At 44.2% G+C, this 27151-nt stretch overlaps 1 protein-coding gene across 1 annotated transcript in view; it reads left to right on the top strand.

Annotated features, from left to right (window-relative positions):
* The window catches only part of LOC114571952 (B-cell lymphoma/leukemia 11A), a 33761-nt gene extending 17385 nt beyond the window's left edge, over positions 1-16376 (top strand). The window contains exon 3 of the mRNA XM_028603282.1: positions 13864-16376. Within this exon, the coding sequence (XP_028459083.1) occupies positions 13864-15851 (1988 nt within the window). The 3' untranslated portion in view covers positions 15852-16376. The remainder of the gene's footprint in view (positions 1-13863) is intronic.
* Positions 16377-27151: the final 10775 nt, after the last annotated feature.

Here is a 27151-nt window from a genome sequence, read left to right as displayed (position 1 = left end):
ATCGATACCACTCTAATGGCTTTAAATATGAAGTCACAGCCAGCAGCCAATTAGCTTAGCTTTGAAACAGCTGGAGTCCTGTCGTCATTGTGAGGTTGCCGGGGACTCTGCTAACTATTCCCTTATACTAAGCTAAGTTAAGCTAACCTGATGCTTGCTGTAGCTTCATATTGACTGTACAGACTGCTATGAATCTTTTAATCAAACTCGAAAGTGAAAAAGTGTATTCAACAAAATGAACTATTTATTTAAAGTTAGTCACTCAATCTTAGCTCTAAGGCAAGGACTAGTGCTTGTAGTCTAACCAGAGGTGTAGCACTAATAATATGTAGTGAAACTCAAAGCTCCCACCACCTCTCAAACACTTTTCTCTTTGCAAAGAACTCAGCATGCTCAACAAGTAGCAAAAACATTTTATCATCCATTACAATAGTTTAAGGAATATATTTTAAGGATTTATGTGGTAGCCATACTTCATTGTCATTATCCTCACCCACTGGTGTCAGTCTCTTAAGCCTAAGCCAAACCTGAGTGGATGAGCAGTATGCAAGTGAAACCTGCTCCTGTGGGATAAAGAGTCACAAGCTTACTATTCTCATCTATGATCTGCCCCATTTAGACCGAGGGAGCAGAGATCTGGTTCGGACAGACACCTCACCGCCACCCTATCTCTGCTTGGTGCTTTGGCATGTTCCTGCCTCCTCTGGGTTCCCTCTTGCATCGCCTCCTCTTCCTCTTCTTGCCTTAAGCTACAGCAGTGGCATCACATGGCAAAATACCCCCCCCCCCCACCCCTCCTTCTTCCCCTCAGTTTATCTGAATAAAATGTATGTGGACGTACATGGACATGTCGTTATGTGAACTAAAGCCCAGGAAGGAAGCTGCCCCTAACCGCTGCCTGTACCGCTGCTTTCTGTCAGTTACCACTGCTGTCAAAGCTCCATCCCTGCTACAGGCTAACACGGCCAGCAAAATGATGTGGGGCCATTTTTGTGTTTACTTTTGGGTATCTGGGTCGTTAAGAGCAGGGTATTGAGTAGGCAGTTGATATATAGCATTTATCTTTAAAGGATAATGCTGGCCTATCTACTTTTTGGCTCATTTTGTTTGTGGCTTGTTTAATCATGGCTTATAGATTCTATTAGACATTGGGCAAACATTAGTCCACAGTTTGTAGGGTAAAAACATTGTTCCTATACAGCATCATGCAACAAGTTATTTTCCACAAGAAAATGAGCAAATTACTAAGAGTGTTGGAGTAATGGATATTGATTGAATTAGGATACATTTTAAAATAAAAAGCAATTGTATTGGGTTGGATGTTTTGGATTCTCTTTTATCATACACTGTATGCATCCAAATCCGAGAGTGTGGACAACTGATACAAATTAGCACAAAATATATTCTCAGTCATACCATTAGTTTACCTTAATAAATCAGTTGTAGCAGCTGCTTCGTCATCTGCTTAAGTATAGTGGCATACTAAATGAAATTGGGGGTCACTCTTGGTAGTTTTAGCGATTAACATAAGCTAATGACTTGGAAGGATGAACAGGAGGTGGAGATAAAGAGGGGCTTCCTCACCCGCCATTAAGGACCTGCCCCTGGACTGGGAGTGTGGGCCAGTTTCCCATGCACCGGCGGCACAGGCAAGCCCTCTTTGGTTACACAAAATGTCTGCCTGTATGGCCACGGACAGAGATATTATTAGAGTTATTTGCCTCAGTTATCTGAGAGCATGGTGCTTTTAGTCCCCCTTGTTTGAGTGGCTGACAGACACTTGAGTTTCTGCAGCAGATTAAATGAAATTTTAGCAGCTTTTTCTTGGGGCCAGGCCATAAAACCACACAAAGGAAGCAGCTGCCACTAATGTAATCTAGAATGGGGTGCTGCAGTATAAAGCTGTCCACCACATCTTTTGTTTTTCCCTTCTTCTTCTCCTCTCCACAGCTTTTTACACCGTTCTTGACACCCTTCAACTACACCCCTTCCTCTTCAGATAATATCCTTGTTCTTTCACTGCCCTTAATTCCTCTTTTCATCAGCTAGCCCTCTGTGTGCTGCAAAGGTGATGAAACCGGACGAGAGCAATAAAGGCCATGGGTTTTAAGAGCAAACGTATCTTTTTTATGTATTTATATATCAATACGGCTGTGTCAAAGGTACATGAGATAGATAGCCATTGGGTCGTCTGTAAAACGCCTCTCCTCACGGGTTATCAAGAGGCCTATGAACATCAGCTGGACATGTATAGAATGAGCATATAGGATCTTTACAGTTTGACCTTGCACAAATCTACAAAGTTCATTTCTCGGAATGCAATACAAGCAGTCCGCCGGGGTCAACGCCCCGGAGCCCTCTGCGCCAGTCAGAGGTTGTCAGCCCCTTCTCAAAGTGACAGGGTGGATCTTGAGAACCTGAGTTCATGTTGGGTGTGGAGTTACATTCATGTCAGGGATGTAATTGTATAAGTGACATGGGAGAGAGAGAGAGAAAGAGAGTGGGAGAGAGAGAGAGAGAGAGGGAAGGAGAGAAGGAGAGAGAGAGAGAAACTGCGGGAGGGAACAAGAATTCCCAATAATGAAAGTCGTTTGTTAATTACATTTTTTAATCACTTGGAGTTGACATTTGCATCAGCGCAGCAAAATATTTGCATGTTGGTGACGCTTACGTTGAGACTCCACTGTTGCCTTTTGTAAATGAAGTTTTATAGTCTGTTAGAGAAGCCATGGCACAAACATCTGGCCCATAAATCTCAGGTGGTGCTGCAGAGCGCAGCTCTACCCATCCCCTTATCAGCCATTAATCCAAATTTCAACACTGACTTATTTATATACGGTTGGTTAGCTGGTAAACTTTGCAGGAGTGTAGGCATTGCATTGGAAAGTGCTGCTGTACTATTCAATGCATATGGCAATAAACTACAGTACAGCTTAACACATTGCTTTAGCAAGAGTTCTGACTTCTTGATATGCTCTCGTTAGTGTAAATGTGTGTAGTTGCATCATGCCTGTGTATTGGCTGTGTGTAAGTATGTCTTTTCACTGCTTGTTATGGAATGTCTGAGTTCATGGGCCCTTTCTGTGCAGAAAAAAGGACTTGAAGGTGGACTCCTGCCATTCAACAAGTCAGCCAGTCCTTACATATGTGTCCTGTCCTGCAGCTGTCTGTGAATAAATCCTTCTGTCACCAAAGGCGCACAGGCTTACTTCACATATCCTGTTTATCAACTGTTGACGAAGGTCTAAATGCAAATTCTAACGTTTCTCTAAGAGATGTATGTCTAGAGGGAGAAAAAAGGAATTTATTGCTTCTCAGACTTAAGTCTGTATCTCTCTGTCTCTTTATCAGCTTCGTCTGTCTTGTTATTTTTCCTTAGCTTTATGTAAACAGTCCTCTTAAAAACAAGAGAATATGTTGTGGTGCGGCACACATGCTTGTGTGCAACACACATGCATTCTTGCACACTTACACAGCAACACCACACATGTTTACTTAAACCTGATGACCCAATAGAAATTTTTGCCACCCTCCTTTTTCTGCTCATCTGCTCCGCCCTCCCTCCTTCCCTCCCCAGGGTAGGTCGCTATAGCCCCCCCTTATAAACATGGCGATCTATAGGAGCCCTAGACCCAGACAGATTTTTGGCATGGTTGTGCAGGTAGCATTCCAGCACGGTTTGAGATCTTAGGGCCCTAGCCTTGTTAAAAGCCTGATTTATGCTCTACAGCTGGGCACAAAGGAACCTACAGGTTGGCTACCTTAATTAATATCACGCTAGCTACTGCTTAGACCTATTCATAAGCGGAAGGGTCCACATGCTGTATTTTTAACAGGCAAGTGACAGTGTGGGCTTGCACAAGATGTAACTGAAAAGAGACAGGTAGCCGAGTTAAACATGAATTGAAATGATTTTTACACGGCCACAAAGTTAAACGTATCACTGATATAAATGCAGATTTTGCCTATTGTTGGAACAATAGGTTGGAACACAGAGGAATATAGCTCTAAGTGTTAACTTTCTGGGCCGCACTAGGTCCTATTGTCCACCATTTTACCCGCCTCTCTTGCGTTGCTATGGTGGCTGATCAGAACACATGTCTTTAATTAGTAGGCAGGAATCTGGTACGGGGAGGCTCGGAGATGAAGAATTGTGTGGAGCGTGGCCTGCCATTGCCAAGCAGATGGCCCATCCATCTTACAAACTGTTATTGATGGTAAACGTTACATTAGGTATTAACTGGCTGCATTCACCCCTTTGCTAACCTACAAGCTGTACAGTACAGTCTTGTGTCATTGGGAAAGACTATTGTGCCCTGTAATGTGCAATCCAAATATTTGTTTGGGGCATCCGTCTAAAACAGCATGTCATAAAGGTGTGGCCCAGGTTGGTATCAAGCATCTAGGGCAGTCCTAGCAGTGAGAACTTCTAGCATCGAGCAAAAGAGCACGGAAGGAAACATTTGTAGGTCACTTCAGTTATCTGACCATTTCCTCGCTCTGCCGCGTCTCTTCCTGCTTCTGTCAGAATGTCTTTAAGTTGCTGAATTAGGGCTGAACAGGAGGCCATTTTGCAAATTTAATCAGGATTTGGAACGGGTTGAGAAGTGGCTCAGCCATGTTTTCTCCTCGATGAATGAATAATGGAGAGGGGAATGTAGGGTTGGTTGGATGGATGGTGATGGGGTCTTTGAGGTCTCACTGTTAGTGGCTGTGTGCTTATTACAGGATCAGGGAATTTCATGTCCTAGACCTCACTTGTTATGACATTGCAGTGAATTTAACTTGTGATGTACCAACATTTAAAAACACACACACACACACACACACACACTGAACTTGTGATACAATCAGTTTTTATCCAAAGTCCAGACTTTAGTTCTGCGGTCACCACATGTACAAGCATATATCTATCTTGACTTCCCAATTTCTCTGTTTCGAAGGAAATTGGATTTTGCGAGCTGTATCTGACCCTGAGATGCCCCTATATCTAAAGAGTCCGGCTATTGATGCTCCCTTAACCACTCGACCACCGTGTGCACAGTCACACATAGCAGATGGGACGCGTGTTAAACCCTCAGCCTCCACAGCTCCGGGCCACGGGACACTCCAACACACTGGCCCTCTTGTTTTAAAGTGCCATGTCCCTCCACAATGCCTTGAGGCTCGTATGCATAACGAACTGCTATGGTTGGCCCAAGCTCACATGCCCTGGTCCTCTCACCCTGAGGTGGTAGGGCAGGGTAAAAAATAACTGCATGTTTAAAACAACCCTTGTTTAATGGTATCAAATTCATGGCCCATGCTTTAGAGCTTCTGAGCTTCTTCTCAGTTTAGAAACAAACAACTGCGGTCAACACCAGTAGTGACTTTGTGTTTCCTAACAGTTCCTTGCATTCTATTGAGCACCAGGTCATGAAAATGTGGTATTTTACTGGTGATCCCGGTGCATTTGGAAACCCAAACCCAAACACACAGACCCTCAATCCATTCCACCTTGCGCTCCGTCCCACAGAGATTAAGATAATGATGAGTATCTTTCTCTCTTTTTGCCCCCCTCTTTTTTCTTTGCCCGTTCTGTGTGTCTCACTTTCTCTGGAAATATTATTTACAGTGACGGAGCACCTCAGGCAAAGGTAGGAGGAGAAAAAAAAAAAAAAAAAAAAGACTTGTACACACTGGCCTGATTTTAAGATCTGCCCGGCACTAACTGAGTGGGTGGAGAAGATGAGAGGTGCATCGTGGCACAGGTGTTAAGGTAGTGTGCTTTTCAGCTTTTGGAAAAGAAAGATTTAGAACCTATTTGTGTGTGTGTGTGTGTGTGTGTGTGTGTGTGTGTGTGTGTGTGTGAGTATGTCCGTGGTAAAAGAAAATGGTGAGGGAGAAACTGTGTTCATGCATGTGGGGGTCAGGATGTGTATGTGTGTAAAGATAGACCCACTTTAACCTCTCAGTGCTGTCATCAGAGCGTGTTAAGGAAATAGCGTGATGGAAGGAGGAGTAACAAGGGAGCATGCAGGCTGAGGGACGGAGAGGGAGAGGGAATGACTCTATCCTCCAGACAGGCTGAAGTGTTTACTCAGTCCAGACATACTCTGTGTTGTGTGTGTGTGTGTGTGTGTGTGTGTGTGTGTGTGTGTGTGTGTGTGTGTGTGTGTGTGTGTCCAGACTTCCATGAGCTCGGAGATACCCTGACTACAGGTCTGTGCCTGTAAATCAGGCAAAGTCTCTAACCCACACTGCCCACTCTTCCCTTCAATTTTGCTTCACTGACTTGCTCTCTCTCTCTCTCTCTCTCTCTCTCTCTCTCTCTCTCTCTCTCTCTCTATCTTGCTCGCTCACTTCCCTCCTCTCTCTTTCAACATTGTCTCAGTCATTTAACACAGTGGGTGCTTCCTAACTTTGTTTTTGTCAATTCTCTTCTTTTTTGTTTCACCCCTACTCATTCACATACTATTTATGGAAATGTATTTATATTATATTATAATTATATATATATATATTTTTTAGTGAGTCCACTTGTGGCATGAATATGGGGATAAGCACACAGTACATTGACAAAATAACAGAAACACCAACATTATATTGGCTAAATGTCACAAACCAAATGAAGAGCACAGTCATCCTTTCCTTTAAGAAGATCTTCACTTTTTGAAGGAGTGCTTTAAGTTTATGCAGATGGTGACAGATAGTTTCTCAGGAAGGAAAGCTTCTTGTTCTTTATGCATTTAGAATATGTAAAAATCTGTATCACACTTCATTCGCCCAAACGTTCAATCGGATTTAGAATAAGGGAGAAGGGGATGCGTTCCTGCTGAAGTGTTTTTAAGCAAGATAGTTTTTTCATACTTTATCCAAGGGTGCTGGGACCTGGCTGATTCTGTGGGGAATAATGTAAGTACATGAAAAACAATATTTGGTATTCTCTAAATGTGGATTGTACAGCATATGTTTTGCTACTTATGGTCATTGACTGTTGGCCTGTGATACAGGTGATAAAAAAAGTTGTATGAAGCTGAAAGTCTGCAGTTTTTGTTTTTAATTTTCTTGACATTGCATTTTCAGTAACAACTCAGTTATGTGGTCATTTGTGAAGTCTTAACTTTGTGGTATTTCATGATTGCCCTGTTAAGTGATTCTCTGAGTGCAGTTTGCTGTGACAATATAACTGACATGTTGGCTTCTTGTGACTTCTGTTAATGTCTCATGTTGCACAGAATATTCACCAGTAAATATCACAACTGTATAGTAATGTGACTGCAATGTGTTCACTTCAAGACTTCATAGTCCTTTTCCATGCAATGTCTGTGCTGTTATGTCCAGCTCTCTGCATGTCTGTGAAGACTGAAGAGGCAAAGCAGTGGAGGTCAGATACAGGGCCCTGTATGCTCCGGTGAAGCCGAATTGCGTCCTGGCAAATGGTATGCAGGCTCATAACGTGCTCAACTCGTCCAATAGCCAGAGACGGAACAGTTTTGACAGTGTCGAATGCCCTGCCCCGGGGGCCTTATCATCCTCCGCTGCTTGCCTGCCTCCCTCCCCTGTTTCTCCTCTCCCGATGCTATCTATCTGGAGATTTATGCAGAAATGTGCAGCTAGTCGACCTCCCTGTCCCCCTCCATCCTTTCTGCAGGGACGCCAGCATGTCATGAGCTGAGCTATGCAGAGATAGTGAAGCTCAGGCTGCTGGCCTTCATGTCTTACGGAGGCTTTCTTGTCCGTGCTCTTCAATCAGGGACGACGCTTGTCAGGAAAGACAGCGGATGCTCTGATCTGAATGTTGCAGCCTTTATTTTGAAAGTAAAGAAGAAAGTAAAGTATGTTCTATTGTATTATATTGTTCATATTTTACTCTATCATTCTCCCCTTAAGCTGTAGTTTATTGAGACATATCTTTTCTTTGACAGAACACTTTTCACATTTCACCTCTGAAGTGCTCAGAGACTCCTCGCCCATCTGGGAAATTGCCCGAGTCCAAAAATACTCCCGCTTGATTAAGTCTTCTTATGTACCTGGATATGTGTGCTTAAACTGACACTTGGCAGTTTGCAGTTTCTTTGATTCCACTCCTTTATTTAATACCTACTCCGTTGAGCGTTGGCTTTTGTTGACGGCGGTTTGATCCTGTGAAGCGGATCCAAACTCAATAAATAATCTCTGCGGATACTTACATAAGCGATGGTCCATTTAATTAGACTGGTTAAGCTTAGAAGCCCAGAGGTCTTTTCACTGTACCATTAGAGCTAGGATGAGAAACAACAGCGTGCGGCCTCCCACCGTCGCTGGTAAGCAGAGAGCAAATAATGATCTGCATCAGAGACGCGGCTGGCCCAGGCTATTATAAGGTCTGCCGGACCGAGCCGCACCCAAGCACGAAGCTGTCCAGCTGGGCTTAGTCGGAATGGATGGATAGATGGAGGGATAGAGAGAAGGACGGACGAATGGATGGGTGGGTGGATGGTCAGTTCAAACGCAGTTCAACCGAGAAAAGATGAAAGGGAGTAGGGTTACGCAGGGAAACAGACAGCGTAGGGCAATGCTAATTTTAAAATGATTGTAGCAAGTGTATTACATACTAATGTCCGCACACACACACACACACACACACACGCGCAGAGACACACACACGCGCAGAGACACACACACGCAGAGACACACACAAATCCATGCGTACATGGACACAGTCATGTGGTAATACCTGGGTAATACTCACTAACAATGATCATGCATGCCCATTAAAGACTCACACATGCAAAAGCACACACACACACACACAGACACATTTGTCCATTGTGTATGGTGCGTGCATTCATTGGTCCCTGTGTGGGTGCCATCTGTCCATAATGGTTTCTTAGTGGCTCAGCGAGACGCCTCAGTTCCACTGTTGCTCTTATCAACTTTCAGGAAAAGGGGAAAGGAAAGGTAAGAAGTGTGAAAGTCTGATTGGAGACAAAGCCACAGCCAGCAGATTACTTTATACTGGGCACAGGCCCTCAAAGACCACCATGCATCTTTATCTGGAGATCTGCCTCCCCTCCCCTTTCCTTGTTCATGCCAGCGAGGCTTTTCTTATCCCAATCTACCTCTCTTTCCCCTCTTAGCTCTCCATCCTTTCTTTTTCTTCTTGCCTCTTTCTACATCTCTTTCTTTTTTCACTTCTCTCTGTGTGCGATGTGTGTAGTGTCAGCCTCTCCCAATTGTGTAATGTGTGACTCCAACACCAGCCAGCGTTGCAATTCCCAGGTCCAGATCAGACTTGTAAAAGGCTGGGTTTTAGGCCTCTTCTATTCCCTGGCTGGCTTTCTGTTTAGTAAACCGTATTTCCTGCATCCGGCTTTGTCTCAGGAACAAGTGTTGGTCAAACAAGCCTTTTGTCTTTGGCCAGTGGCTGAGCGCACCACAACGAGTCTGGCCCAGGACAAAGAAGTGAGTGTATGAGCCCTGGTGTGTGTGTGTGTGTGTGTGTGTGTGTGTGTGTGTGTGTGTGTGTGTGTGTGTGTGTGTGTGTGTGTGTGTGTGTGTGTGTGTGTGTGTGAGTGACTGTGGCAGGGAATTAGAGACAAACAGAGAGAGAGAGAGAGAGAGGTAGAAAAGTAAGGAGGCAGGTCAAGGCCAGCCAGCTGCTCAGTAAGGTATTTTCACAAATACAAACGGATGCAAAGACTGAGAAAAACATATTTGGGTGATAACATGATTGAGACACCAATAAATGCAATGAAATAAAGCTGCTCTCACACTCCAAAGCCCCTGGAGAATGATTTTAGTTCACTCGTTTAACGATTCTTTTCCACTCAGACCTTCAAGTCTGGTGAAAGTCATGTATTAAGAAAATACAGTATAAGAAGAGCTCCAATGGGTGCCTTGGAGCCTCCACTAATTCTCCACTTTCTTCCTATAACCTGTCCTCTCCTTCTTCCCCCTTCACCCCTGTCCAATCCCTGACTGTGAATACCCTAATGACATAAACAGAGTAGTAATCACATTAACGCCAGTTACGGATGAAGCACTCTTAGGAGGCACTGTATTGACAACCCTCCGTCTTCTCAAGGCACTCACTCCAACACCTATAAACACTTATGAATATTGGCAAAGACCCACTATTAGCATAATCAGTTTTCAGGTGTGTGTGAGTGCTCCTGAGCCCCAGGCGATTAATAACTTTGGGAAATGGCGGGGACATGCTGTGTCCCCGATGTCTCCCATCTCTGTGCCTTCCCCTTCCTCCTCCTTTTGGATGGCCTGCAAGCTAATCCTGTTAGCTTGTTCCTCCATTAGCTAAATGACCAATATCAGTGAGAGCCGCGTGGTCACACCAGGATGGCTAGAGCCCACTATCAGGCTTGGCCAAGGACAAAAAAATAAAATAAAATGGAGGACAATCCAAAGTCTGCTAGCTTTTGGACGTATGGCTGGAAAGTTTCAGCTAGTAGGGATGGTAGCTAGATGCCAGGTTTGATTGAGAGATGAAGGGAGGAAGAGACAGTTGATGACAGTTTTTTTTTTTTTTTTTTCCTTAGCACATCGTTAAACTGCCAACACTGGGTTAAGGTCGTGGTTGTCTTGGCTTCTGTTGGTTTGATTGTTTGTGTTTGTGGCTGTGTTTTGGCTGAGGGGATAAACGTGGTGTGTGTGGTGATTGAGAGCGTGCGTGTGATACTGGGTTTAGGGGGGGTTGGGTCAACTAACAATAGAGCAATCTGCATGAGCAAAGTATACATGATGCCTAAGCCTCCTAGACTGCTTGTGTGTACTGCTTTGTCTGGTCAACCCTGCTGTCTGGGACGGCGGTGTGAATATGGTGTCAGCAGCTATACAGGCGACCACATCTGCTGTTTTAAGGTGCCATAATTTCTGCCCTAGCGTCAGTCGTCCTTGTGCTTTTTGCATGAGCCCTGGATCATATTCTCTTCCTGATAGCAGTGCACCGTGTCCGTTAGACACCATAGCCTCCCTCTGCTTTGTGTTGCAATGTCCTAAAATGGCTTTAAAGGAGTTGTTAACCCCCCTTCTTTGACTGTCCTACGTCCCTCCTCTGCGCTCTGCCTCTATAGTTCTTTATATTTCTCTTTTTCGTGATTATCGGTCTTCCACTTTTTTTTGCTCCTGATCCTCCTGCCCTCCCTCACGTCTCCTATATATGCTTTCTGTCTTCTCTCCCCCAAAGTCCCTTCTTTCAGCCACTGCCATGAAATAGCAGCTAAGGGGTTGTCAGTGTGGTTTCTCCTCTCTGCTGATCCTATTTCAAAGGGACCTGGAGATCTAGCATTAGCCCCAGCTCTCCTGCTCCCCAGCCCTAACTCTCCACAGACTTAGAGTTAATGGAAGGAGGGAAACAGACGGAGAGAGTGAGAGGGAGCTCTCCTTTATTCCATTAGAGAACAGACTCGTTTATAAGATCATCCTTCCTTCCTCGCACAGTTTTCTGCTCTTCTTACTAAAAAAAAAAAAAAAAAACTCTTTAAGACCGTCAAATTCCTTGTCAGAATGTCTTTTCTCCTTTCGAATAACTGTCCTTCCTTACCTTTGAGGACAGCTAGCTATCAAGGACAATTGTGGGCTTTTTTAGATATCCTCTCTGCCGTTGTTGTGAATCTGGGCATGCTTTGGTCTGGCTTGTCAAAGCCCATCAATGTGTCCACTGCCTGGATGGGAATAACAATTATTGTCTGCTGCTGCCTGTAGCATGAGCACATTGTCAAATGTCCATAGATGGGCTTGTGATTGCATAGCACAAGACATGCTGTTTTTGATACATAAAAAAATGAACTGACTACCAGCTTTGAAGTGCTGTGTTGTGGCTCTCGTGTCCTTCAGAAATGTGGTGGGTTGTCATTAGGAATGTCCCCTTCACGCCACACTTGTCCCTTCTTTCTCCCCTGCGTCTTTCTTTCACTTCCACGAAAGCCTCAGTGCTTTATTTCCTCTGACGGAGAAGAAGAAGACATTCTAGCCACCCCCCCATCTCCCTTTCTCGTCCTTCACCATAAGAGAAAAAAACATCTATTTTCCTCCTCATGCATATGCACTCTCTGCTCACACATTAAGACAGGGTTGAGGAAGTGTGTATAGGCTGCAAATCAAAGCAAAGTGAACAGGAGAGGCCAGGTTATTGCAACCGTTTTACGAGTGATATGGGGTTTATATTTAAAGCCATAAAAACACACACATAATCAGGAAACATACATATAGCCAAAGCCAATGTAATGGGCACATTTTATTTGTGCTTATGAGAGAGGGAGCTAAAACGTGTATGGGCAAATGGCTTTTTTATGATGGAAAAATTCCATAGTGGGTCAAAGCCCCTTGCAGGTGGCAGCAATTAACTGTAATTTTTGCAGATTGTAATGATCCATAATTTACCAGCATGTTCTGGTCTTTAAGTGAGATTGTTCGGCAGGGGCCATGGTGGCCGTGGACACATGAGATAGAAAGGAGAACCACAAAACGCCAATTTGTTCTGTCTATTGCTCATCCACAACATCCCTCTTTTCTCTTAGCGGTCGTCTTCTCTTTCTGCCCGTTCTTCACCCCTTTGTCTCTTCGCAGGCTTAAAACATGCAAGACTGTCCATCCACCATCTTAGGGATCGTTCATAGTCGCAATCACACACACACACACACACACACACACACACACATACACATGCATGGCCTATCTTCGTCTCTCCCTCTCCCTTGTTCTCCCTCTCTAGCACAGTATGGCCATGGCTTTGGGTTCAGTGTCTGCAAATGACTTCAGAAAAATGCCCTCCAGTGAAAAAAAGAAAATAGAGAAGAAAGGATAAGAAAGCCAAAAGATGAAAGAGGGAGCACATTTGCAAGTGGCGGATGCTTCTTATTTTGCATATCTCTCACTTCTGCTTTCCCCTTCTTCTCCTATTCTATTCACCTGAGAGGATTTAAATAAATCCATAAAGCATGAAATATCAGAAATAGAAAAGTAATGCATGAAATGCATTTTCATAGGAGCCTCCCCACCCACACACAAACATACACAATTTCCCCCTTTGCTTCTTTTCCCTGTGAATGTGTTTTTTGTGATAAACGCTGGTACAATTTATTAACATGTGACCTCTTATTTGTATTCAGCATTAATATGCAGCATCAGATACACGTCCCACTTTAGCCTTGCTAATTCTGTAAACATGGCATCGGAGGGGAGATGAGTGTGTTTAACGAGATTATGCGTGCATTGTCAGGCAAATCTCCGGTCAGTGTGCAAGTGCTATTGAAAGTCAATTATTGTTTAAAATATTCCTATGCCTTCTCAACTGTGTAAATTGTGCATTTGCTGCCTGGGATACCTGTTATTATTGTTTTATTCATTCTCTTTATAACAAGTGTACATCCACTGGAAGTGAATGCTGGTATAAGCAATGTATATAAAATGCATATTTAATCTCAGGATCTCAGATTATGTTTCCAATTCAGTTTTGCTTAATGCTCAAAAAAGTAAAAAGGAAGATTTATTTCTCTGTGTCGACAAAATTATATTCATCCAATTTTGTTGTGCCGTTTCAATATTTAAAAAATATTTTTATAAGCTACTATCTAATCACAGTTATTGTTGTCCAGAAATAATTGGTGATGTAATGGGGTTTCACTTTGAAAGTGCTAGAATATAAAAAATAGCAGTGAACGCTGAATTCGGCTATGCTCTCTCAGTTTTTGATGATGATATTGGATATTTTGTCACTTATTTAAATCCTCACTTTCATCATTGTGTCAAGTGTCAAACATGTTTTTTTTTATGTTTCTACAATTATGCTGTTGTATCAGTTAGTTGTTCATCAGTAACTCTGTTTTGTCATTTGAACAGGTCAATTTAAAAAAAAATGTTCTCTCTCTGTCCCTTTTTTGTCAGATAAAGATGAGCCAAGCAGTTACACCTGCACCACCTGTAAGCAGCCCTTCACCAGTGCCTGGTTTCTGCTTCAGCATGCCCAGAACACCCATGGCTTCCGCATCTATCTGGAGAGCGAACCTGGCAGCCCCCTCACCCCCCGCGTGGCTGCGGCTCCTGGGATGGGGGGTGACTGTGCCTCTTCCCAGCCTCCCATCCATGCCGTCCACTTGGCTGATGGCAGTCCTTACAGCCTCCTGAGGATGCCGGGCTCTGGGTCTGGCCGGGATTCAGCGTCTACACCTCGTGAGAGCCGTTACCTCCGAACCCCACCGCTGTTCAGCCCGCCACCGCGCCACCACCTGAGCCCTGATGACCTGGCACTGGCAACCCACCATCCCAGCGCCTTTGACAGGGTGATGAGGCTCAACTCAGTGCCACTAGAAGCCCCTCCAATGGACTTCTCTAGACGTCTACGCGAGCTGGCTGGGAATGCCACTGGGTCTTCCCCACCTCTCTCCCCTAACAGGCCCAGCCCTATGCAACGGCTGCTGCAGCCATTTCAGCCAGGTTCAAAGCCTCCATTTTCAGCTACGCCTCCCCTCTCCACCTCTCAGTCACCTTCTGGCTTACGCACCACCCCCAATCCGGCATCCACTGCGGCCCAACCGGGCACACCTCTCAAGGCAAAGTCTTGTGAATTCTGCGGGAAGACCTTCAAGTTCCAGAGCAACCTAATTGTTCACCGACGTAGCCACACAGGGGAAAAGCCATTCAAGTGTCACCTCTGTAACCATGCCTGCACCCAGGCCAGCAAGCTGAAACGACACATGAAGACACACTGTCAGAGCAAGTCTTTGGTGCTTAATGCCAAGTCAGATGACGGCCTCTCGACTGCAAGCTCCCCCGAACCTGGTACCAGTGATCTGATGGGCAGCGCCACAGATGCTCTCAAGTCAGTGGTGGCCAAGTTCAAGAGCGAGAACAATGGCCTATTGCCTGAAAATGGAGAAGAGGAAGAGGAGGAGGAGGAGGAGGAAGAGGAGGAGGAAGAGGAGGAGGAAGAAGAGGAAGAAGAAGAGGAAGAGGGGGAGGAGGAGGAGGAGGAGGAAATTGAGACTAAGCCTGAAGTCGAAGAAGAAGAAGAAGAGGGTAAGAATGACTATCGTTTCAGCCTGCGGTTAGAAGGGGCCCGCTACCACAAGAACAGTGACGACCTGCACCCACATCGCCGGAGCTTGTCCCGGGAGCCTGGTGACGAGGACTCGGCCCTGGAGTCAGACCGAGCAGATGATGGAACCACCACTATCGTCAATGGCCTGGGACCTCTATCCACTGACAGCCTGTCCAGGAAGCTGCTGAGTGGAAGGGTCAGCCCTGGTTCCCTCAGTCCCCTGTCCAAGCGCATCAAGGTGGAGAAGGACCTTGACCCCCCCACGCCCACTATCCCAAACACGGAGAACGTCTACTCCCAGTGGCTAGCTGGCTACGCTGCCTCACGTCAACTCAAGGACCCCTTCATCAACTTCACAGGTGGGGACTCTAGACAATCGCCCTTCGCCTCGTCATCTGAGCACTCGTCAGAAAACGGCAGCTTGCGCTTCTCCACGCCGCCTGGCGAGCTGGACGGGGAACGGGCCGCCTCAGGACGCAGCGGCACCGGCAGCGGGGCCAGCACTCCCCACGGGAATGGCAGGCCGAGCTCCAAGGACGGCCGACGCAGTGACACCTGCGAGTATTGTGGCAAGGTGTTCAAGAACTGCAGCAACTTGACAGTGCACCGACGCAGTCACACTGGAGAGCGGCCCTACAAGTGTGAGCTGTGCAGCTATGCGTGCGCCCAGAGCTCAAAGCTCACCCGCCACATGAAGACCCACGGACAGATGGGCAAGGACGTGTACAAATGTGAAATCTGCCACATGCCTTTTAGTGTATACAGCACTCTGGAGAAACACATGAAGAAGTGGCACAGCGACCGCCCTCTGGCTAATGACATTAAGACTGAGTAGGCAAAGAGCAGCATGCTGGCAGCTCTCTCTCAGCTCCCCTGGCTAAAAAGCAACCCTGGCTAACTAGCCAATAAGTGAGGGGAAAGGACAACAGGGTTAGACACCAGTACACGGTACAGCCCTGTTATCATCCCTGACTGGAAAAAGCTGAATGCATGATCCATCATTGGGGCAATACTATTGCATCAAACGCAAAACTTTTTGAGCCTTTCTATTGTGCAATAATTTACACGTTTTGTATTTTTTGTAACTGGACAGCATGCTCGGTGTGTTTTGGCTACTTAGAGAGAAAAATGTCCTTGGCTGGTGGGTTTGGTTGTACATGTATTGCTGTTGATACTTTCGATTTCTTCAACATAAAAAAAAAGTTAATTATGAGAACCCATGCTGCATACAGTACATACTGTTTTACATATCATGTACAGTTTTGTGTTCAAACATAGTGGGCAGTGTCATATTATCAAAACATCAAGACAAGCAGGGTCACACTTAAAACTGATCTTTGTGAAAGATTTTCCATGCAAGATTGAGATAAAGATATATATATATATATATATATATATATATATATATATATATATATATATATATATATATAAATATATATATACATATATATATATATATATAAAAATTGGGCTGCCTATGAAATGGCACGAACGCCATTAAATATTTCTTTGACAAACAGCAATGAAATTAACAATATGGTGTGAAATGACAACAAAGAGTGCCTTGGATATTTTACCTGCATTAGTTAATCCTCCTTTTTTGCTATAAGCTCGGAGTTTCAGCTATAGAAGATTACAGGACATTTTTGTGCACATATGAAATAAACAGGTCCTTGCATCAAGCACCTGTACAACCCTGTCGTTTTATGACTTAGCAGAGCATAAGGAACCAGCTGAAACAAAAATGAAAAGAAAAAAAAAAAGATTATGTGTACCTCTGGTAAATCATTTATCTGCCTGACTCATGTATATTGTTATTCTCCAGATTATGATTCTGTTTACTGGCATGTTACATGCTAAAAAGGAGTAGGTGTGTAGAGTTTTGGTTTAAGTGGTTATGTTTTCTGGTACATGTGTACCATACTGAGAGGGTAGTCTGACAAGTTGTTTTAACCAACGTGAAGCTCTTAATTTTCCAGAGTCTTTATTTTCTTTGAAAATTAAGAATTGCAGTTTTTTGTTTTGTAAGTAGCACAGAATTATGTTTCTTCTGTGTCAGCCAGGCAGCAGTGTAGCCAGCAGCCGCTTGGAGACCACAGAGTGGGTTTTAGTTTTTCTAAGCCAGACAGATTTTGGTGAGGGTGGTTTTTTTTGGGTGGGTGATGGAGGGTAAAGGGTAACATGGTTCGGGGAGTGGGTTGACCAGGTGTCTCTACAATTCAAATGTTTATGTCCTTATAGCGCTTGTTCTCTTTACCGCATTAGATCTAAGAAACCCTTAAGTAATCTGAAACACTTTCTTATTAACTCATTGGAAACGATCTTAAACGGAAATCCTAATCTAAAGTCAAGAATCAGAATTTAGAAAAAAAATCAACAAATTACCCCTTCCACACAAGTTTTTAAGAGTCAAATTTTTTACGTTTTGTGTTCCTTTCAGTTAACACGCTCTAGACCTTATTGTGGTAGTTTCTTTTTTTTTTTTATCTCCATCCCGTCATTGTTGAAAATATAGCACTTGTCACTCTGCCTTGGATTCTGTATCTGTCTTTCTAATCGGAGGTACAGTCGGTTGAGTATAAAACGAGAACCGGATTTCCGATCTGGGACTACCTACATGCACTGTTCAATTTTCCCAGTTTACAGTCGGACACTCAAGGGAAAACTTGCTCTTATGCTGACAGATTAGTGTGGTGTCATTGCTTTGCATTAAAAAAAAGAAAAAAAGAAAGAAAAAAAAAGAGTTGAACTGTTGCCAGCCATGTCTCCTCCAGAGCCAAACATCAGTTTGGCTCTTGGGGGTAATAATGCAGGAACCGCCATAGAAATATCCTGTTTCATACCAACTATAGAAATATACTGCTCAGTACAGAAATCTACAAATTTGATTTAAAAAGATAAGTAAATTGTGTTTTTGAGTTTTTAAAGTAACACTTCAATATCTTTAGGGGACAACCTTATTTAAATTTTGTTTTCATTTTTTGTTTATTGTCGTTTCTCTTTTCTGTCTTGGTGACATCCGGGACTTGATCACTATGTAATGAATTGTAATGAACATGTCTCTCATCTTTTTTGCCTTTACTATACACAAGTCTTCAGGTTGAACAAAAATGTGCATTGGGGGAGAGATTTATGATATATAAATATATAGAGAGAACTTAAAACACATAGGAAAATGCACACTCATGTAAGTTCCTATGTTCAAAACACATTTATGGTCTACTTTTTTCCTGTATTTAGAATGGTATTTGAAATTAATGTTCACTTAGTGTAGGCACTTATAGTATTTATGTTGGAGCCTGTATTTTTAACTGTTTTGCCTGTACTCTTTAAAGGTTTCAATGTACCCTTTTTTTCTGTAGTGAAAAAAAATCCCAACAAGCTGCCACCGTATATTTTCTTAATTTGGCAGGATAATATAGTGTGAATAATTTGTATGCTTGAAAATAAGTATGTTTTTGAAAAATAAATTGTGGAGTTCCCCAAGGGTGAGAGGTCATGTAATGGCCTTTTCAGGCAGTCCCGCTGGAGTGACCACAATGAGGTAAAAAAACAGGTGGTTGTACATATCTTTTTAGTTTATTTTATATATTTTTCTCTCCTGCCATTTTATATGCAGTAATACAAGCTATTGTTGGGTTTTCTCGGTAGCCAACTTTTTACTGTCCTTGAACATGTACCACCTGATAACATTCCAGCCGTTTTTTGAAAAAGACCTTTTGTCATATGCAATCAATCCAACATCAATCTGAAAAGCATGTTTTTTTGCTACAGTTTCTTTGTTTGTTATTTTGGATTTTGTTTTTTTCATTGCCAAAAGAACCATGGTGCTTTATAATTTAAATATGGTACATTTCATATGCAAGGCATATTCTAAATATAACGGAAATCAGAAAGAAAAAAAAGTTTGGTACATGTTATCATTGCTGATGGTATTGAGGTACATTTGGGTTTTCAGCCTGATTTCATCCTGTGTTCTGTATTTACTCTCAAGCTATTTGTTCTGAACTGAACTTGAAGTTGACCTACGGCATTGGTCGACATTATTTATTATGGCTACACACACACACACACACACACACACACACACACACACATGCTCTGTTCAGAATGGAGTCACTGCAAAACAAATCAGTTCATTTTTCTCCCTCCTGATGAATTGTGATGGCTTAATTCCTCTGTTTGATGACCAAAGGTCATTGACCAACTTTCATGAGTTCTTGCTCGACTTACAGATTTTGTTGTTGTTATTTTTCAGTTATACGGAGATGCCACTCTATTTTCAGCTGTTGTCTGCATTATTCTTTTCACTCAGCCATTTTGTCTTGATAAAAATAAAAAGTATTACATACATATCTGAATTTGGTGCTTTTGTTTTTTTTATTGCTGTGTTCATACTAAGTGTCAAACTAAACAAACCTTATATAAGACTGTTCAGAACCACCAGTACACACACACACAAACACACACACACACATGTGCATATATATATATATATATATATATATGTTTGGATGTATTGCACCCAGGTGTGTTTGCATGGCTCAGCTTGAATGACCCGTCATAGGGGGTGGAAGTTCACCACCATATCTCTGGTCTGTGGCCTTGTCAGGTCAGTGAAGCGTCTGTGTTATTTCTCCAGCAGCCCTCCCACCACTCTGTTTTCTCCTTCATGTTTTTTTCATAATGCTGTATCTAACTTTATATATCCTCCTATGTCCCAATCTCTCTCCTTTCTTCCGACCTCTCCCTTCCCTGTTTCCTCCTCTCACCGCTGAGGCACTGGAGGGCAACGTGACAGACTAATCGCTCTCCTTGTCCGAGCCCGGCGCTGTTTGCCTAGCAGGGCCAGATTAAAGTTCACAGATAGAGAGAGGGTGGGCCAGGTGTTGACAGTTAAGATAAAGCAGAGTCGCAAGGAAGTGGGGGTGGTTGGTTGGATGGGTGGGTGTTGGAAGCGAGGAATTGTTAGCCTGTGTGCTCTTGCACATATACACATTTATGATGTTCAGGGTGGTTAACCTCTCCCCCTTTGTCTCCAATCTCCCAAGTTCAATGTCAAGAGAGCAACAATGCTCTGGCCCACAAATCCCGCCACCAAACAACCCGTGCATAGCAGGCATACTTTTCCCATAGCACACTCTTGGCCCTTGCCTACTATCCTCTGCCCCCCTCCTCTTCCTCCTTGTGTAGACATATGTCCTTAAATCGTAAAGGCAACAGTCGCAGCTCTTTGACTGAAAGGGGAGTTTTCAAAATGTTTCTCATGCAGGGAATAACGCCTACAGTCCTGTTTGAATAGTTTTCTTCGTCAAACTTATTTTTTCATTTGTAAAACAAGATGTTCGCGAAAATAGTTATTTTTGTTCTCATTTCTGGCGATTCTTAGGGGGATACACTGGCTCTCTGTTGAAGGGCAAGGATTTATTAGTTCATTATGCTAATCAAAAGTAGTTCACAACACTTGAAAAGATAAAAAAAAATCCCCCCCTCCCCCTCTTTTGCTCTTCTTCCCCTCCTTCGCCACTCTCTCTGTCCTGACTTGCCTGTGTGTTTAAAGCAGGGGAGGCCTCCCAGGCATAGCTGGGGAAATCCTGTCCAGGAGACAGTCAGCGCGTTGAATCGACTCTCTAATCCTCCTAATATACCACTTCTCCCTGTCCGCTGCCTTCCTCTGTCTCTCTGTCGCTTCTGTCTCCTCCTTGCGTCAACTGTCAGTGGATCATCCCTCTTTATCTCTCCTATCCCTCCTTTCCTTCATTCCCTATATTATACTCTGTCACGCTCCGTTTCTATGTCCATTCCTCTTACTATACTTCTTGCCTCTGTTTCAGGCTCATTTTTTCTTGGGCCTGAGCCCGTTTCACGAGTGTGAGTGAGTAGAGGAAGGCTGAAGAGCAGAGATGGAGAGGCAGACTGCAGCTGTGCTTTGCTGCAGTGAAGAGGGGGCCTCGTCCGGGCTCCTTGGAACAATATAAAAGCACTAATCACCCAGGACAGCTGACACCCAGTGCCTCACACACATACACACACTATGTTTCACACTCTCACACACACACACCCACACACACACACACACACACACACAAAGATCTGAGGACTGCCAGTATAGGGTGGAAGGAGACAAACTCTGCCCAGACAAGACTTACAGGTCTGGCTCGCCTAGAAAACAAAGTCTGTGTTTTGTCTATGGGCAGCAACGCTTGGGGGCTGAAAGTGCTTTCTCACAAACATGCACATATGCGCATAGAGAGTGTGTATGCATGCACACACTCATACCTACTGCACAACAGACATGCATACATGCACACACATGAAAACTTAAAAGGCAGTTAAGTACACAGGAGTATACAGGCAAACTTCCCCTCATGCACTTTTGTACGCAGACACAGAATCAAACGCACATGTCGATGCTGGAACACAAATGGATTGGGTGCATGCACACTCACACACACATACACACACACACGTACGTTCACAAAAGTGTCTTTGGGAATGTGACCTTTTCCCAAAAGCCTCCCTTTCCTGCCCTGGCTCCCCTCCCCCTCTGGCTGTGTGAAGACTGAAGGGGTCAAGGGTCAGGTTTTGGGGGGCTGGAGATTAGGTTTCACATGACTGAGCACCTTTGTTGGGGCAGGCCAGCAGAAAGGAAACGTCCAGGAGGGTAGCTGTGTCTGTCTGAGGAAAGAGAGAAAGAGAGGGGGGAGGGGAGAAAAGAAGGACAGAGGGATGGATGGAGGGACGAGGTTTAAATTGAAGTTTGGTCGGGCTGAAGTTGAAGTGCAAGAGTTAGGAGGAAGTGTTTGAGAAGAACGCGACAGAGGAAGAAGAGACGGGGACGGAGGGTGAGAAAATGTGAGAACATAAAAGAGAAAACCAGAATAACCTCACACACATTCCTCACCCTATAGCTCTGCTTGGCTCTCTCCTTACACCTTTCCCTCTCTTAACTCTGTCTCCTTCTCTTTCTGCCCATGTGGCTTCTGTGTCGGGCTGTGGCCAGCCAGTGTCCTCAGTGCCTCCTACCTCTGCTGATCTCCCCCATGACCACACAGCGAGAAGAAAGCCCCAGCCAAAATAGTAAACTGGATCACAGCAGAATCCCCCTTCCTCTTCCTCCTCCTTCGCCTTCACAACATCTGAGTCGTAGTCTGCCCGCTAGACAATATGTGCTGTAACTGGCAGTGAAAATCTTGGCAGAGACCCGGATTACCTCGCTTGTGAAGTATTGCTTTAAATGCCTGTGTGTGTGTGTGTGTGTGTGTGTGATTTTTTTTTCTTTTTCCTTTTTCTCAAGCCTAGAAAGAAGGATTTTAACGACGTGCAACAGTTTCAACTAAATGAGTCACAGAGGTGGGACTGGTACTGCTGATGGCTTCCAGATAAGGTGAAAACTTTGACCCTGCAGTGAAAAAGAAGGACGGGGTGAGGGGTAAGGGGTGAGGGGGAAGGAATGTCTTGAGTACTGCGCTGACCATAATTGAGTGGACTCTTTTGGTTTCATGGTGCACAATCAGATATGAGCCTTAAGGTATTGCCTTTTTTACTGACCTTTGGGACGTTTGACATTCTTTAAAACTGTACTTCTCATATTCCAGTGCCACAAGTGTTTGTGCTGCTTTGTGTGTGTCTGTGTGTACAGTGTGTGCACTAACATAAGGGCCAGCCTTGTGCAGGTCAGCACTATTTCAGAGAAAGCTGCACGGTATCAGTATGTGGTTGGTCTATCGCTAAAAGGGGTTTCCTTTTGCACACTGCAGGCATGGCTCATTCCAGAGCATGGGTGGTTTGGAGGAGGGGTGGGGTGGGGTGGGGGGGTCAAGGGGTGAGGGAGGTGGATGGGGGCAGGGGCAAGAGATTCCAGAGACCCACTGATCTGACCTTGAGCTGTAAGAGTGGCACCATGTTCCAACTGTTAAAGCTGTGGTGTGCAGCCACTGCTGCAAAAAAACTGTATGTTTACGCCTGTGTGTCATGCTTTATTACATGTAGACGTGTTGCACAGACAGATGTATACATGTGGGTGTGTGCACTCACATACATGTGTCTGCATATGGGTTAGTGCTCGCTTATGATTATATCTTTGCGTCATGTGTGTGTGTTCTCCAGGTGCAGCGCCGCTGGCAGAATTTATATGACCAGTTAAACAGGGTCATATTATCAGTACCCTCTGACTTGTGTGTGCTTTTCCGTGCACCTGTATGTGTGTCTATGTCTGCGAGTAAGCTGTATGCTGTGTGTGTAGTGGGAGACGGCAGGGCGCCTGTTTACAGTCCTGTGAATAAAGAGGCAAAGTTCATCCTCTGGCCTCTTTATGCCACTATATTTTAGTGTCAGTTAAGGCTGGACACGACAGTAACTCAGAAAATACATCATTTATAGCTTATAAACTAGGTCACCCACGACAGTTAGGATTTTCTGAGTGATTGATTTTGGTTGATATTTAACTTAAGTATAAAGGAATTGTCTTTTTTTTCACTGTCATATCTATTTGGTAAATATGGTGAAGACGTCGGGAAGTCACTGCTCCTGGCCAAGAAATAGTCCCACAAGTTCCACACTTCAGTTTAAATTTGGATTAAACAAACGAGATAGAACGTGTTGACTCGTGAGCTTTAGAGATGCTAGTAGGTGAATGTTGTTACCTTTGGAAAGAGCCAGGCTAGCTGGTTCCCCTCGTTTCCAATATGTTTGCTAAGCTAAGCTAATTGACTGCTGGCTGTAACTTCACATTTACCACACAGATGTGAGACTGACATCTTCTTATCTAAGTCTTGGCAAAACAGCAAATAAGCGCATTTCCATTAATACCTATAATTAATTTGCCATAACTACAATCTTTCTCTGTCTCTGACCATATAATAGCTGCCATGCTCAGATGTTTTAGAGAGTGAGAATTTTAAAAACAGTGGCATTGGGTGTAAAAAATGAAAGTATTTCATGATTTGTGCAGCATTTCTATAATTCTGGCAGCCCTGGTTGTTCACATGTAGTTGTTTTGTGTGTGTTTTATGTTTACTTTTGGCATCCTTTCTTATCTATATAGACCCAATATTCATGTGTGTGTCCCTCTATGTGTTTATGTGTGTTAAAGGTGTATGACGGTACTGACCAGGGGGGCCAGCAGAGCTCTCTGAGCCACTCCAGCTGCTGCAGGGGTGACAGAGGCTAAAACCGGCTGAGGCTTAGGGGTAAGAGGGCTCTGGAAGTTTCTGAGAATTGCCGCGGCACTCCTGGTTCACTCCTGGTTCATTCCTGAGGCCCAGGGGTCAAAGAGAGCAGGACATGGAAGGGGGGAAGGGGGGAAGGGGGGAAGGGAAGAGGGCTGCAGGGCCACGGTCACATGCTTGACCTGCCAGACTGACCTTATTACACTCTGCACATACTTCCTTCTGCCTGCAGTATTTACAGTTGTTGTGTACGGGCTTGTATGTTCTGGATTTTTTACTTTAGTTACCTCTGAGAAGTCAGGATCTAAGAGAGTGTTTGTCACAGATGAGAGGGAGAGGGAGAGTTAGAGAGTTTGTGTCACATTCTAGCTTGTCAGTCTTCGAAATATACTTTTTTGTCCACAACTTTTCTTTCTCTTTTTTTGGTCTTCGATTAGTCTTCAATTACACTTCACATACACATTTTAAGTGCTTTTGCCCACATATCGCCATCCTGCAGGATGGAGATCGCAGTTGTCCAAACTATTCCAGCGGGTTGCAGGACTAAGCCCACTGTCTTGGAAGAGGCAGCCTCTAATATTCTGGTCTTCATGGGGGCGACCGGTGGTCTTTAGTGGGGACACATTCATTGTGGGCCTCTTGTCCTACAAAGCGCTTGTCAGTCATTGTGCTGAACTTGTGTTGTTTCAATGCAGCGCTCGGCAGCACAGCTGTCGTCAAAAGACCCAAGGCTACTCTACCCTCGGCTGAAAGAAACAAACAAACAAAGCCGTAAAACAAGAAAATGAAAGACAAAAAAGGGTCACAAATAATGAGGGTACAAAAACCATCTTGTCGAATTGCACCTTGGGAGTCTGTCTTCAGGAAGAGTGAGGGGTAAGAAGCTTCTGAGCGGACCTGGGGCACAATAGGACTCGGCCCCTCCTGTGTTACTGTTAGCCAGGCCCTTTGGATGAACTTGTCTCCTTTCAGCTGGCGCTCTTATGCCCAGGTGTGTCCTTGTGTGAGTGTGTGTGTGTGTGTGTGTGTGTGTGTGTGTGTGTGTGTGTGTATGTGTATCCACAGCACTGACATCTCTTTGGCCCCAAGTGCCCCATTGAAAATAAGACGGAGAGTGGAGCGAATGAAAAGAGATAAAGTGCAAAACAAGGATGAGAGGAGGAATAAAAGAAGAGTGGCTTCCTTGCTTTTCAGGGCAAAGACAATGTTCAGGCCTTTCTCCCACGCTCTGTACAACACTCTCTAGGCCCCCGTGGTCTGCTTAGTGTCCAAGACCATCAGTTTATATTTTAATTTATTGAAAGGCAGTCAGTAATTTCATGTTCAGTGAGCAGCTTTTTAGTGAACATTTCAAGGAGAGAGAGACTCATTCAAATGTGTGTGAAGTGAGACCCAAAACAAATGCAAACATCAGATTTTTTTTGTTGAAGGTTGTTTTTTTTACAGCAGCCGCCAAAATAAAAGTAGCAAAATAGATTTGCTATATTGAATTTAATCCTATGCTTGATAGTTACATGTTACACATTTGAAACTACTAACTAAATAAACAGCAACATTTTCCTCAATATTCAGAGCTAATATTCTGACCATACTTTCCCAATATTGCAATCATCGTGTGGATCTCTTGGGTTGGGTAGCCCGCCAGCCGGCCAAGCAGCCATCCAGACAGGCCAGTGAATGGCTCAATGCCAAGGCCAATTGAGAGGTGCTGCTGTGGTGGAGAGCCAGAGGGGAGATGGTCATCCATTATTCATCACTAAGCCAAATAATCCCCAACAGAATTGGTCTGGTCTTGTCTGGCCCAACGGTTGGGGAATGGATGGGATGGTCCGGGGGGCAAGAGGGGAGGATTTCTGGGCTGGGGGATGGCAGGTTTGAGTTTTTTTGGGGGAGGTTTAGTAAGATTTTTTGGGGGGGCTGAAAGGGGGAAGAGAGCTCTCTGTAAGGGGTGGGAGGGGGGTTCTTTGAGGATTAGATGCAAATATGTCTTTGATAGCTTTCACAGTCTGGGAGTCCCATTCTGTTTATGGATATTCATATTAGGTCTAATCTTTGAAAACAATCCCTGGCATGGAGGAGTGAGAGGCTGCTGGGATGGGGATGGAGCACAGAAGCAGCAGGGGGTTCTGGGGGATGGAATGGACCTGAATGGGGTCTCCCCTGACCCGGATCAGGGGCAGGACCAACAGTGTGTGTGTGTGTGTGTGTGTGTGTGTGAAAACCACCTAGTGGATCAACGGTCATGTGAACCCTGACCCTGTGTCCCATCCACTGAAAGCACTGATGTATAAACATGTAAACACACATTCTTGCACAGATGCACACACATACAAACACAGACCGACAAAGCAATGGCACTCCATCAGTGTTACTGACAAGCAACTTATTCAGACACAATATAGCCTTCACATTCTCTGTGACTTATCTGTCCTCGTTCTTGTTCATGTGACTGTTTTGTCTGAACGTCTCGCCCTCCAGACAGCTGCTCTCAGAGCGAAGCTCCCACTGAAGAAGATGAAGAAGAAGAAGAAGAAGAAGAAGAAGAAGAAGAAGAAGAAGAAGAAGAAGAAGAAGAAGAAGAAGACCCTTCTGAAGCTGAAGTCAACAACCAGCACACACAAACCTCTACAAAAGTAGTGGTTTCACTTAACAGGTGAGGCTCGTGTGTTGGACAAAGACACAATATTAATTGGAGAGATGTTGTAAGTATAGTGCCATCATCTGGTTACCAAGGTTCCCTCCTTCAGCTGGTTTTAGACTTTCTATTTTCTCAGTCTGATCATTTCCTCTATGATGTACAATATATTTGACAATATTAGTGTAGCATAGCAAAACATCATTCTATTGTTTCATCATATGTGCCTAACAGCAAAATTATATAATGTAAAGTTAATTTCTGCTCCTTATGTATAATTATTTATCAGCGCTCCTAAATTTGACACCTTGCTTATCACTATAATTT

The sequence above is a fragment of the Perca flavescens genome, chromosome 2, assembly GCF_004354835.1.
Source record: "Perca flavescens isolate YP-PL-M2 chromosome 2, PFLA_1.0, whole genome shotgun sequence".
NCBI classification, from domain to species: Eukaryota; Metazoa; Chordata; class Actinopteri; order Perciformes; family Percidae; genus Perca; species Perca flavescens.
The sequence above is the reverse complement of the archived record's forward strand: the minus strand, read 5'-3'. Positions and strand labels throughout refer to the sequence as shown.